We start from the raw sequence: 15,414 nt of genomic DNA on the forward strand, positions 1-15,414 counted from the left end.
GAATTGATAAATTAATGAACGTGGTAAGATTTCCCTGTCTTTCAATGTAGAGGGAGTATATTTCCAAATAACTGTAGTAACTGACATAATGGGATGATGTGAAGCATGTATCAAAATAAGAGTGCTACAGTTATTTATTAGAGGGATTAAATACACATGGTTTGCTGTATTTGGTCATTTTGAAGGAATCCGCAAATGAGAAAAGTCTCTAGGAATCAATAGACTATCAGCAGGCAAAACTTAGAAAGGACATTATTGGTGAATAAAAAAAAGTGTTTTCAAGGTGCATTGGGCGATACAGAGTTGAATAAGTTAAACTTATTTTCACTTAATAACAGCCCTCAATAATAGAAGGTTAGTGTGAGATGAGATTCATTGGGCCCCTATGTTCAATAGCCAAGATTTTTCAAATATTTCCTCTTTCTATCATGACATCCTTGGAGAAATGCTTGCCATCACAAATAAACTATTTAAACTCAAATAAACTATTTAAAGTTTAATAAACTATTTAAAGTCCTAATAGTTAAAAGTTAAATAAACTATTTAAAGTCCTAAGTAGAACACCTTAGAAAGGCTTATTGACCTCAAGATGTATTGTTTGGTACAATATTATTGACTTTCACCTTTAAAACAAGTAATTGTCAAATAACCAGCCACTATGTAACACGTCTTTGCTCCTCCATCTTCCTCCATGATTGTGAAGCCTCCCCAGCCATGTGGAACTGTGAGTCCATTAAACTTTTTTCCTTTATAGATTACCCATTCCTGGGTATGTGCTTATAGCAACATGAGAACAGACTAATACACCTGTCATATTTGCTTGAAAATAATGTAATTTCTGCCATGTTCTACATATGTCCATTAAGTCATATTCGTTAATGAGGCATCTGCTGTATCTCAGTAATCTTTTTTCCTGTTAATCTATCAATTAACAATAGAGTTTGCTAAAAATCCTTCACTAAAATTGTACACTTTTGATTTATCCTTATAGTTCTAACAATTTATAATTTATTCACTTCTAAAACATAGTATTAGGTACACTTAAGCTTATTAAGCTTAAAATAATAATGACGATTGAAAACCTTATCAATATGTGTTGATCTTCATTGTCTCTAGTAATGATTGTTTTGTGTTAAAGTGTAAACACACTTTATACATATGATTAAGTCAGAGTTTTTGTTTCTGTTGTTGACTATTGTTGTCCTGATATATATTTCCCTTCATTTTACTTTAAACTTTTCTGTGGTTTTGGGTCTTTAAATAGCATGTAGCTACTGGTTGAAGTTATTATTTTTAAATCTAATATGGTAAAAGTGACTTTTCAATCCACTTAAACATTTAAAATTTCATGAGTTTATCTGGATGTGTGGTGGCGGGCGGGGTTGGGGGGTGGTCAGGGTCTTACTCTGTCACCCAGGGAGGAGTGGCATGATCATAGTGCATTGCAGTCTCCATCTCCTAGGCTCACGTCATTCTCCCACCTTAGCCTCCCGTGTATCTGGGACTACAGGCACATGCCACAATGCCAGGCTGATTTTATTTTTTTTAAGTAGAGATGAGGTCTCACTATGTTGCTCAAGCTGGTCTCGAATTCCTGAGTCCAAACAATCCTCTCTCCTTGGTCTCCCAAATGCTGGAATTACAGATGTGAGCCACCACACTCAGCCTGGATTTATTTCTATCCTATTACTCTATGCAACATTTCTCCCTTTTAATGTGTCTCTTTTATCTTTTCCTCCTTTTTTTATTTTGTTGAAATAATTGCATTTTATCACATTGCAATTACTGATTTAGAACAAGGGTCAAAAATCTACAATTCAAGGACCCAAATCCAATCCAACACATCTTTGTAAATAAAGTTTTATTGTAATAGACCTACACTCATTCATTTAGGTATTGTTTATGGTCGCTTTCACACTACAGATGCAGAGTAGAGTAGTTGGAACAAAACTACAAAGCCTAAAAAATTTACTGTTAGGTCTCTACAGAAAAAGTGTGCTGACCCTGATTTAGAAGATATATATTATTTTTCTGGTATTTTATCTCTGCACTTAAAACTTTACCATGAATTCTGAGGCCAAATCAAATTTAATCATCATCGAGTAAAATGCAAAACATGTATTTTCAGTTATCTACCTTCTTGCATACATTCCATAGTTTCACTGTATTTTAAACTCTATCTTAACTCTTTTAACACTATTCTAACTCTACACTGCTTTTTTAACCATGGCTGTTAGACAATATTATTTATTTTAATCTATCCCCCATGTTTACTATTTTTTACTTATCAGTTTTGCATATATTTCCTTTTGGAGTTTATTTTCTTTCTTCCTGAGGTATAGCCATTAGCGGTGGCTTTGCTATTAATGATAAATTCTTTTTCAGTTTTCGTTTTATTGTCTCAAAAATGTTTTAATTTGCCCTAATTATTGAAGATAGTTTTGCTGGATATAGAATTCTAAATGACAGTTATTTTTCCTTATCAATTTAAAGACAGTAATTACAAGTTGACTGACTTTTAAGTTGAGAAAACAGTTTGATTGAGAAGCCAACTGTTAGCCCAAAAATTCTCCCCAGTTTTCTGGAAGACTGATTAGATGGATGTTAGAACTCCCTTTAATCCCCATGTACTTTTAGTTCTCTGTTAGATTTTCCATCTTTGTCTGGCTCAATGCTGCCTTCTGGATAGTTTCTTCAGATCTGTCTGCCGGCTCACTATTTCTCTTGTTCTTGATATCAAAACCACTATTTATCACATCCAATAAAGCTTAAAGATTTTTCTTCTTAGATGTTCGATATATTCATTTAACATATGTTTATACTTATGTTCTTATTCTTTCTTTTTGAAAAATCACATAAAATATACTTACTTATATTCTGTCTCCAATAATTCAGCAAACAGGACATTTATGAGTTTGGTGTTACCCTTTTTTATTTCTTATAGCTCTTATGGTGCCTTGTTTGTACATTTATTGTGATAGTTTTTGTTTTGTTTGTTTGTCCCTTTGGTTGTTTTGGTGTGAGCTTATATTCCTTAGCATATTTTCAGTGGGAGTTCCTTGAGTCCTAGGTTCCAAAAGATAAATTTTGCATTTGCTTCTCTCAAATGCTTTTTCAGCTTCACTAATCAGATCAGAGACTTTTAAAACTTACATTTATGCCATAACTGCACACGAGTATATGTGCATGTGTAGATGTCATACATAGTGTGACTTTTATTCTGAAATCTGAGCTCTGATCTGAGCTCCTGCCCTGCCCAGACCTAAGGCTTTGGCTCTTGCCCCGTGGAATGGTCATTGACCAAAGCTCCAGGCTAACAGAAATCAGAAAATGCTACTAATACAGTACTCATTTCTCCCCTGTACGTGTGTGTGTGTGTGTGTGTGTGTGTATTGGAGAAAGTGATATGTAGTCTAAGCTATCTTATTGGGCTTATGCTCAAGTTTGAGAATTTTTCTCCTACTCGGCTTTTTCTGTAGATACCTGAAAGAAAATAAATATAGTCCAGCTTTTTAAGTAAGTTCCACTCTATTTCACTATATAGTATTATGCACAATGAACTGAAAAATATATTGCTTATAGCCCACTAAACTCTTGGGTTAGGTCCTGTTTCCAGACTGACTGATTCTTGAGGCTCTTTATGCAGTATTATCTACTTTATTCTCTTCTCTATAATTTGCAGAAGTTGAGCCTCTACTATATCTACCCATCCCCTACCTTGACCTTTCATATTTAATTTGATTTGATTTGATTTGATTTGATTTGATTTTTGAGACGGAGTTTCGCTCTTGTTGCCCAGGTTGGAGTGCAATGGTATGACCTCAGCTCACTGCAACCTCTGCATCCCAGGTTCAAGCAATTCTCCTGCCTCAACTTCCCAAGTAGCTGGGATTACAGGCATGTGCCACCACACTCAACTAATTTTGTATTTTTAGTAGAGATGGAGTTTCACCATGTTGGTCAGTCTGGTCTCAAACTCCTGACCTCAGGTGATCCACCCACCTCAGCCTCCCAAAGTGCTGGGATTACAAATGTGAGCTACCACGCCTGGCCCAGAATTGATTTTAGGCTAGCTGCCTTAGTGAAGTTGAAACAAGGATGCAAAAGTTAACATACATGCTTTTAATAATTTTTGAAATTTCTTTGTAATTTTTAAAGGCTGTGTCTGATGTGACTTTTCCTGTCTTTGAAATCTCTGTATTTAAAATAGCCTTTAACAAATATCACAATAGACTTTTAAAATTTTGCAGAGCCGTTGCTATTTTTTTTAAATTGCTAACTTGGATATAGCATCATTTTCTACTTAAATAAGCATTGACATTGATTGTTACTTTTTGTACTTTCTCTTCAATTATGATCTTAAAGAAACTTGACAAAACACAGATGTATACCAACAATTTTTGTGCTTTATCAGCAAAGGCATCTTCACTTCCAACTTTAAAAAATTCCAGACCAAAAAAAAATTTGTGAAAGGAAAAATAAGTAATCCGAGATGGAAATCAGATAATAGATTGAGCACTGGACTGAATGGTTATGAGATGGTTACTTGTGTTTGGGAATGAGGATTTCTTCTGCCTTGAATGGAACTGGAACATAAGCTAATTATTCATTGTAAATGTCTTGGGAGATGATATCTGCCAGCTTGTGAAGTACCCAGTAGACTCTGGCTCGGGTTTGATGATGATGATACAAGGATTATAAAATGACAGTTCTTAGTTGAGAAAAAAATAATTTTGGATTTTCTGCCTGTGTTTTCTTAATTTCTTTAGTTTAATGTAGACTATTTTTGCCTTAGTTTTAAAGAATTTGAATGTTTATGATTTATGCCCTTCTATTTCCAAAAAGAATTATGGCCACTTTACAAAGTAAAAACAAGTATAAAGCAGAAAAATTAAAAATAAACAATCAAAAAAGTGAGTACATCATTAACTAACTAAAAAGACCTGAATGAAGACCTGTTAAAATAGGCCAAATTATTCTGGTGTCTAGTAATAGCTTGAGTATCACCAAGGTGATACTAAGAGTTTACTGTAAGAGTTATTAGAAACTAATGTAACTGAGTATATGTGCATATTATACACATAGGTAATTTTAGAAAATGCAAAAGCACTGATGCCAATTACCTCCCTTTTCACATGAAAAAGAACAATTGAGGTATTTCTCCATTCTAATTATTTTTTGCTATTTTTAAAATTTGTTGTTTGAACAGATTAAGAAAATCTTTAATTCATGGATTGTTGCTTTGCAGATTTAATAGTGAGATAATTATTAACAACACAAAAAACAATTTTGGCAATTAAGAACAACATAAAGAATCATGTGATCCACAAACACTTTACATTTGATAAATATTCTTATTGTTTCAATTTATGATATGCTTACATTTTGTATTCCTTTTAAATAAAGAACCAAATCAAGAACAGCAGAAATTAGCATCCGTTTAATATATTTTAAAATATGGAAATATATTTAAACAGCACATTTAAAGAATAAAACAATAGACTTCTATTTCTTATTCTCTCAATGGCACACCATTAATTAAAAATATATTACTTAATGTACCCCTTAATATAGTTACTGTCAAATTTTCTTTAAGATAAACTGTATTTCAAAACATTTTAATATACCTGAATTACAAACAAAGCCATAACATTTTTGAAGTCATTTTTGATATAAGTTTTGTTTGAAAGATCCAAAAGGATGATTAATAAATGGTGCTTTATGAATATTTTAGATTAACTGTAAATAAGCCTAACCACAGAGTCACCATAAATAGCAAATTATCAATCCAAAGATCATTCTTCAAAAAGTCAGTGTGTGTTAAAGAAAGGCCTTAGAGGGCATTCTAATAGATAGAGAAAATAAATTAATTTTAGAGGGAAAAACACACATGCACACACAGACACACACACACACACACACACACACACAACAGAACCTTCCTGTTTGGAATTGTTTGTGCTTGGAAGAAGGTTTACAAAATCCCTTTACAAAATAAGGTTTTCATTGAGCTCATTCTCAAAGATATGAAAAATGAATTTCAGCTGTTCTTTAGAAATGGCAATTCTGTCAAAGCCATTCTGGGACTTTTGGTAATTTCCTCCAGTTTAGTTTCAGTGCTTTTACTTCTAAATAAAATCCCTCGCATCACATCAATCAGCAAACTCAGTTATAAAGGAGAGCTAAAGAAAATGGTTCTTTCGGCATCTTCTGCTCTTGTACATTTTATGCATGCAGTGACTCTTGCCTGTGGGGAGGAAAGTGGAGCACATGTAAATGTTTCTTTATTTTGGACTAGGTTTTTAAATCTGAAAAAAAAAAATTCTGCAGCAGTAGTGTTCTAGATAATAGGCAGACATGATTTATTTGAGGTAAGAAGGTTGTACTACAATTAGTGTTAACTTGGAAAGCTATGGACACAGGCTCAAGCCTGTCTCCTGAAGCTTTGAGCTCTTTGCAAAATCTACTATCCACAAGCCAAAAAGGAACATGCTCCTACAGTTACACCACTTCTATTAAAGCAAACAGTTAAAACAATTATGTGCAATCTTTCAGCTTCTATGTTCTGCCTACCGTTTATTTATTCAAATCCAGTTCAACATTTCACTTTATCTAATGAAGCAGGAACTCTAAAAGAGAAATTGTGTTTATCCAAGAATTTTTGTTTGGGTTGTTATTTTTTTAAGTCTTATTATTTCTAAATAAATATTCTATCATGGTTTTCATTGGCATAATATAACTAAATTATTCAATTTCCTTCCACAATATTAAACAGTCAAAGGAGTTCTGTCTAATCTCAGAAAATTATATAAAATTGTATTAGAAACAAATGTTGAAATGGAATTGAATGGACTCAGCATAACCCATTGAAAATTAGACTAGATGATCTATTGTATAATGTAGTAGCCTATGAAATAGATTTTATTGATAAAGCATCCACAAAAGAGAATATATACCTTTAAATAAATAAAAATGACTATATACATGATATTGTACATAGGAAAAGAGTCAAAAGGAGCCAGACTAATTTTAGGAAATTCCCCGTTTGTCTGAAAGTATGCTTTTTATTGCAGTCATAAGCCTTAATACAGATCTTTTTGTTATTATCAACATTATTTAATATTAGTGGCAGCCACATGAGCGTACTACCATATTTCTATATTTTTTCAAAATGACATTGGAGCTGTCATCAAAGTACAGAACAGAGATGGCATTTAATTTGGTTGGAGCACAACAAGGCTTTGGTACGTGGTCAGGAAACATCAGATGAACCTGGGAAAGAAAAAAGGTTTTGTTTTATTAAGAAATAAAATACACATTCTTTTGCAGTTTTAAAATGATATGCTTATTTTATCACTCATAATCAGGCACACCATTAAGCTGATCGCCCTTCTCCCATTTATTTCATGACTGGGGTGGGGGACTGAAGGATGTATTCTTAAGCATTAACACCTGGAATCAACCCAGCCATTTCAATTATGTGTTTGAACCTTGAAAAATATCTCACCAAATAAAGAAAACTTCCTCTATAGAATATTCAGTGGAAGTTTTCCTAGGGAAAGAACACAGCAACTAGCACTTTGTTGCTTTTAGTTGAAATGACTATTTCTATATATATCATGAGGAATATGGAAGTTACAAGAGCAAATCAATGAAAACATAGTTGCAGAAAGATTTGGATCTAAGAATTATCTTTTAAAAGGAAAATTAAACAATAAATCATACATTTTATGCCAACTCTTAATTTTCCATGGTAAAAGAAGCATAAAAATCATAATAAAATAAAATCCACATATAATCCAATACTTGCCTTAAAGCAATGATTTCAGCTCTTCATAGAATTTTTTTATCACATTGGCTGGAGTTTAATATCCATTTACTTTTTTTCTCCCTTGCCTGCCCCCTAGACAAGTGCCAAAAAGCAGGCTAAGCTATATCAGAAGCAAAGGGCCTAGAGACTTTACAAATGAACATCCACCTCCCCAAAAGCCTAAAAACGTGTCTGTACATGAAAAGTGAAATGCTTAAGTAAAGGGTTGATAATAATTTTGATCAGACTGGCAGTCTGCCTATGATTTGAAATAATTGCGCAAAGAGCCAGAACACAGTTCCCCCCTTTCCCACCCACCTATTCTGGCCCTTCCCCCAGAGGAGTTTATGGGAAATCCCACTGATGAGTCTTACGGGATCCACAAAAAGCAAATACAGCCTCTTACAGTTTTGGCTGTACAATGTCCTGGTTGAAATGATATAGGAGCCTTGCATGTGGACAGAAACAGCAGGAAAAATGAGGTGATCTGACATGAACTTGAAATTTCCTAAGACCTCACAAAACTAAAAGTTGGATAGTTTCTACAAATTTCTGATGCAGCTTATGTCCTTCATCAGCTTTATCTTCCATAACGCACACATACATGATTGATAATCCTGCTGTTTCAATGGCCTTGGCAGCCTGACGGAAAAAAAATGGATTGTTCTTGAATGGTTTCTCAATATATTAGTCACAAACATGCTTTCCTCCGTCTTTTTGTTTCATGTCCTTCACAGAACAAACATAAAGCGTGCACAACACCAGGAAAAAAATATCAAACTTCCCGTGTATGCTCCAGTTTTGCAATGACTTATGTCCTACATCCCAGGGTGGAGATACAGAGCAGACTCTTGTTCCAAGTTTGTGTCGGATTTTTTTTTATGTTTGTTTTTTGATACTTTACTACAGCCATAAGAGCTGAAAATATGTATGTATTTATTTTAAAAAAGAAAAAATGAGAGAAGGGGGAGTATTTGACAAAGGATATTTTTCAATAAGTAGGCATTGCTTAGCCTGAGGGAATCTTTGATACATTAGATCCATATCTAAGGAAGCAAAAGTCTGCTTTCATAGTCATCGAAATGATGACAAAAAGAGGCAAAGAACTTTCTGAGAAATTAAGTAGTATTACTTCAACTGATAGGAATTATTCTATGACCTTACAGAAAGACAGTGATCATGAAGTTCTCTTCATAGGATGAAACAACAGCATTCTTCTTTATCTGATATGTTTTCATGTCAACATGAATTCTCATATACAAAGAGAAAAGTTAGCTTCTTAAAAATTCTTTTAGTGATAGAAGTTTGAATGCAAAACATCCATCCTTGCAAAGCCTACCTACTCTCCATACTCCTGGAAACACTATTCCGTATAAAGAAGAGCTTATATTTACAGATAGCAAAGGTGAAGTCATATCAGACTTTAAAATCCCCCCAGAAATTTACTCTATACCTTGTATATGGCACTAAAGTAGGCATTCTCACTGGTCATGAATCAATAAAAAGAATAATATTTATAAATCACTTATTATCAAAATGTATATTTGCTTTATCTTTCTGTTGCTCTCTAGCCCAAGGTTATTTCCAGTCTTTGATAATGTTCATGCTCTAGTTGTTATAGATTGCATTTTTTGGTGTCTAGATATTCTGTAGTATTTTATGAAGTCAATAAAGGTGCCAGTAAATATCAAGTCATTCAAGTATTTGCTTTTGCCAGTTCATAGATATCATTGTTTATTCCTTAATTCAGCTTTAAATTTTAAATTAATTGTGGGGGAAAATAGCAAACTTATGGAGAGTCAAATCTTCACAAATTCTAAGAGTAATTATTTCTTTTTCCATAAATAAGCCTCACCCACAAAGATAGGTTTTTCTACTATCTACCTTTCTCTTACTGGCATCCACCAAATAATTCCACTCCCATCAAGCCTTGATTCTAAAATAATGTGTTCTTTCCCATTCTTCTTAAATATAAAAGTTAACATTTTTATATTAGCCCAAACATTGATTTAAAATTATATCACATAGTCTGGTATGTTTTCTAGGAGCCTCTCATTTAGTCTTAGGGAGACTTTTCCTCTGCCAAATCAATAGGTCAGATACTATGAGGTACATCAGACTCTCAATAGGTTTCATGAGCTCATTAGGTAGAATGCAATCAGTTAATCATGTCAACACTTCAGTACATTATTCATAAAAATAAGCCTAGATTATTAGAGATTTAATCACTGCTAAGTTTCTGAGATTGAGGAATAAAGAAAAGGAAGTATAATTTCTACTTTAAAGATTACAGGAGGAAGAGGAGAGAACAATAAGAAATAGAAATTAGCTTCCTATTTGTATACTACATTGAAGAACTTTTATAATAACAAACTATGTTATAGACCATTCTTAAATAATTAAAAACCCTCTGATGAAATTTAGTACAGCTATTACTCAATGTTTTTTCAATGATTACTAATGAATTGCTAGGTTAGAAACAGCCCCAGGGAACCTGTGTGCTTAGTCATACTGTGTAATGAACAAACAGTTCAAGATGACCATTTCATGTTATTACTCCAGTTTTCCTAGCTGAATCCTTCTCCATTGTGTAATTGGGATTACTCTAAACCAGCCCGAGTTTCCTGACTATACCCACAGTTGTTACTTCAGCTCTAAAAAGAAACAAATGAGTTTGAGAAGATAAAATAATGCATTAAAAATTGTAAATAGATGCTTTCCTCTAAAACAACTTTATAATATGCTTGCATTCTAAGCTATTTTTAATCCTTCAAAAACAAAGCTTACCAGAGTCTGAACTATAGCATGGTTGGTGGCATTCATATGGGCGTTAAGTGGAAAAGAACATTCTCCATCGCAATAAAATGCAGCATATCCTTCTGGTGCTATAATCCAGTCCTGACACACACACACAAAAAACAAAAAAAAAACAAAAAAAAAAAAAAGAAAAAATAATATCACCAAAGTAAAAATTTAAAAAAAAAATCTTAAAAGTTATTGAAATATATTGTATCTGAATAGGTTTATATTCTTGGTCCAACAATTATTCTAATGGAATTATCTTCCCCACACCCTTTAATTTTAAGCTGAAGTTTAGGACAAAAGTATAAATATTTTCACAAGAAATTGTCCTCTCTAATTACTCCCAAGAGGTAGTAATGTAAGATATTCATAGTATGTGTTAAACATGTATTCATAAATAAAACAAACTATTATAAGAAAATAGCATTCTAAATATTGTTTAAACAGGAAATGATGAACTCTGGAAAGTTCAAGTGAACCCGAAAGAAAAAGGAGAATCAAGTTAATTGAGACATTCTCATTACTTCTTAAGAACTCATTCTTAGTTTTATAAGTCTGAAAACATCCTAAAGCCTTAATATTTTTTCTGCATGCTGTTTTTCTTTCCATTCATGCATTAACTTTATGGTCTCTTTAGAAAAAATGAATTGGAGCAAATTCCTAAAAACTGAACATGATAAATTTCGGGAAGCTAAAGAATTGGTACATGAATGGTTGCCGTAATATTTTTCCCACAGAGAAATAAAACTTGGCACAAATGTAAGAATTATTTAGTTATTCACATTGAAAGTTTATCATAAATTTTGAATATAGTTACATTTTAATAGTATTTCTCAATACAGGAACTCATATATGAGAATCCATTGTAATAGAGTATTGGAAGTCTTAAAATTTCATTTTATACTGTCACCACATAGAGCCATTAAAAAATTACTTTGGTGAAATTTTCCTCCTCATCCTGTTTCTAAAGGCTATCTAAAAGATAGCAATACATTTTTAAGTGCAAGAAAAAAAAAATATCTGCCATCTTCCCCATGACAGGGCCATTATAGTTGAGGGCTCTATTTCCTAGCCCAATAGTTGGAGACCCTCAGAGTCTTAGTGGAGTTACTTATACTGATATGAACAAATCTTCTATTTACAATAAAATTAAAAGTTTGGAATACTTAAACAACAGCACTCTTTTTTTCTTCCTAAATATCTTAGTGTTCTGTCTCATTCAGGGTAGTTTTTTTGTTTGACTGTGAAACCTACTAATCATGTTTCAATGGTAAGAGGTTAATTGAGAAATGATAATAAAGTGAATAAGCCATATTCTAAATGGTCATGTCAAAAATCATTGGGTATTACATTGGAAAATTACTGCCAAAGACTATGACTTACTTAGGATTTATGATAATTCAGAAAAGAAGCACCTAGGTTGACTGAAAATTCCTACCTGCCATCCCAGATCCCGGAAGCTCACATAGAGTTCGTGCTTCTTACAGGCTTGTTTTTGCTCACTTGTGTTATAATCTGAAGATGAAAACCACATTTTGAATAAATGGTTGCTTACAGATATACTAATACTTCTTTTGTGAGATCACTGGTAAGATTTTTTAAAGGGGTTTTATTTGAAGTTGTGGAAAATGAGTTTCAATCTTAAAGTTCGTACTACTTACTAATCATGTGAACTTCAGTCAAGTTACTTGTCCTGAGTTTCTTCTGTGAGATGTAGACAATACCATTTACCTGATGAAGCTCTAACATGGATTCTGTTAGGCCATCTACTTGACAGGGCACAGCGTGGTGTCTGTCATTCATTGAGTACCATCTGCTCAATGAATACTTATTCATTAATTCATTCATACCCTGGGGTACTTAATATATTGAGATTATATATATATAATATTTGTGCAATAACTTGTAACATCTTCCATGAGGCAGATACTGGGATCTTACTTAGCTGATTTTATTTTAATAAATATCTTAACCTCAGGATACCACAAGTTGAGCTTCTAATCATCCCCCAAAATCCTGTCCACCTGTAGACTTCATTCTTGACTGATGGTAGTTGCCTGGGTTAAAAAATAAAAACCAAAACAAAACAACAAGAATCAAAATAGTTCTCTTTTTTTTTTCTTTCATTTACACATCCAATCTGTCAGGAAATCTCACACACTATCTTCAATAAGTCCAAAATGCACCTGCTCTCACGCCCTTCATAATTGGTCTTGGTCCAAGACACCATCACCTCTGGCATGAATTACTGCAATATCCTCATTGCTAGTCTCCCTGCTTCTGCCCTTGCTCCTCTACAGCAAACTAGTCCAGTGGACCTTTTAACAAGTAAACTTAATTACATTACTTCCCTGCCAGTCCCTCTATGGTCCTCATATCATTCAGAGTGAAATATTCTCAGAGTGGTTACAAGGCTCTTTACATTTTGGTCTTATTACCCCTCTGACTCACTCCTCTTCTCCTTCACCTTGCTCCAGCCACCATACCTCCTTGCCGTTTCACTCACAGTCAACCTTGCTCCCACTTTAGAGCCTTTTCTCTCACTAGTCCCTCTCCCTGGATAGCTACATGGCTAATTCCTGCATTTTCATGTCCTTGCTTAAGCAACGTCTCAACAAGGCCTTCACTACCCTTTTAATATTGCAACTCTCACCTTGATACACCTCATTTCTCTCACTTTGTTCTGATTTTTTTTCCATCTCAATTATTGCTTTTAGAAATGCTATGCCATTTCCTCATTTATTTATGCATGGCTTCTTGTCTGTTTCCTCCCACTAAAATATAAGCTTCGTGGGGGCAAGAATCTCGTTTGGCTCTGTTTTGCTCACTGATGTATCCCTAGTGGAGGAACAGTGCCTGGCATACAATAAACATACAAAAAAGTATCTGAGGAGTTAATGGACAAATTTCTCATAGTGTTCCATAAGTGATTTGAGGCAAGTGAAATACTAGCATTACATATTTTGGAATGTAATCTGAAATACCCATAACTTTTTATAATTGTTTTAAATGATTAAATATAAATGTAGAATTTCAATCTTGCATCTGGAATAAAGAAAATACTGAAGAAACACAGAGATTTATGGAACATTTTTCATTGTTGTCTTATGTGGGATTTGCTCACATTTTGTACAAATAACATTCGAAAAACTAGTCCACTTTGATTATTTCTAAAATAAAATATTAAATAAAATTAAAAAATAATTTGTTTTACAGTTTTTAAGTGTCACCTTCCTGTTTAATTACTCTCAACCTCTAATGAAAGTGTAGGCAAGTTAGAGATCAAAGGAGCCCATCATAGAGGGCCTCGCTTCTCATGGTTACTTCAAGTAATTATTTGTTTAATGTTAATCTAAAAAACAAGCTAATGATTAAATTTTGAAATCAAGGTATTTTTCTTCTAGGTTATTTATTCCTACTATGCAATTAACTTCATTAAAACAGATTAAATAAGTAGATAATGGGAAATGGAGGAGAGAGGATTTATTTCAGACTCTACATTCTGGTTCTTCTTCAGGGAAATATCTCCCTTGCAGCTAACTTTGTTCAGGCAATGGACAAATACACTTTAACACTAAACATGAAATGGTTAAATTTCCTCGATCATGTTTAGAGAAAAGAAATAATTGATTCTACTATTGGTTTGATTTCATAAACTCCTTGATATACAAAATGGGGAAAAACAAATGTTAGCTATGCATTGGACCAGGGGTCAGCAAATTTTTTAAAGTTTTTTAAACTTCTTTAAACTTTTTTTTTAAAGAGACAGATAGTAAATATTTTAGGCTAAGTGATCTTGCAACTACTCAATTTTGCTGCTGTAGTATAAAAGCAACCATAGACAATATGTAAATGAATGGGTGTGGCTATATTCCAGTAAAACTACGTATGGATACTAAAATTTGAATTTCATATGATTCCCACAGGCTGCAAAATATTGTCCTTCTTTTCCAAGCACACATTTTAAAATGTAAAGACCACTCTCAGTAGGTCATACAAAAACGAATGATGGACTTAATTTGGTTATTAGGCCTTACTTTTTCAAACTCTGCATTAGATAATGATGGGAATTTTTATCTATTCATCTTTGTCTTAATTAAAAATATTAAATATGAATAACAACATTGTAGCCAATAGCACATACATGTTTATATGAAAAGCCATAAACTACAAATATGGTTATTTGAATTCTATGTATATAAAAAATAAAGAAAATAAAACTTAAAAGTCAAAATATATCTGTTCCATATATATGTCTTTTTATGTAGGCTAAGTGATGTATATAATGTAACATCACATAAATGTAACAAGCAATGAAATGTATAACAGAATCTGGTTCCAAGAGTCTGATTTCATAGAGCATTAGGACCATATGCTTATTCTGTCAGAAATAAAAATTAATGGATAGTGAGTGAAGTCAATGTTGTACCCAAACTAGAAAAGCCTGCAGTTAGGTTTACTCTAAATGCTTGGCAGAATAAGCTGTGGGAGGAAGGGCAAGGCAGTTAGATTTATGTCTTTTAAAATACTGATGGGCAGCCTTTAGGAGATTAGTATGAAATGGATATAATTCTACTGTTAATGAGCCTGCCTACAAATGAAGAGTCATGGCATAAATTATTAAAATGTTCTACAATCAACACTAGAAAAAGTAAACCAACAAGTCTTATCCATAGTGCAAGTGTTATCAATAATATTTCTCTGTTTTGTCTCTTAATAGTAATATTAGGAAGCCAATGCCAAAATAGTAAAAATATCGTTAAATACTTTATGCAAATTTCTTTATGGTCAATTTCTAGATA

The 15,414-nt window shown here is 33.0% G+C and overlaps 1 protein-coding gene across 2 annotated transcripts in view; it reads right to left on the bottom strand.

Annotated features, from left to right (window-relative positions):
• Positions 1–5,234: 5,234 nt before the first annotated feature.
• Positions 5,235–15,414, bottom strand: part of BMP5 (bone morphogenetic protein 5) — a 123,727-nt gene continuing 113,547 nt past the window's right edge. Inside the window, exons 5-7 of one of the 2 annotated variants that reach the window (XM_002817024.6) lie at positions 12,051–12,127; positions 10,598–10,708; positions 5,235–7,272 (exon numbers count right to left, since the gene is read on the bottom strand). In XM_002817024.6, coding sequence (XP_002817070.3) covers positions 7,123–7,272; positions 10,598–10,708; positions 12,051–12,127 — 338 coding nt within the window. In that variant the 3' untranslated portion in view covers positions 5,235–7,122. The remainder of the gene's footprint in view (positions 7,273–10,597; positions 10,709–12,050; positions 12,128–15,414) is intronic. The other variant, XM_024248544.3, reaches the window with a different exon arrangement.

The sequence above is a fragment of the Pongo abelii genome, chromosome 5 (assembly GCF_028885655.2).
Source record: "Pongo abelii isolate AG06213 chromosome 5, NHGRI_mPonAbe1-v2.0_pri, whole genome shotgun sequence".
In the NCBI taxonomy this organism is placed as follows: Eukaryota; Metazoa; Chordata; class Mammalia; order Primates; family Hominidae; genus Pongo; species Pongo abelii.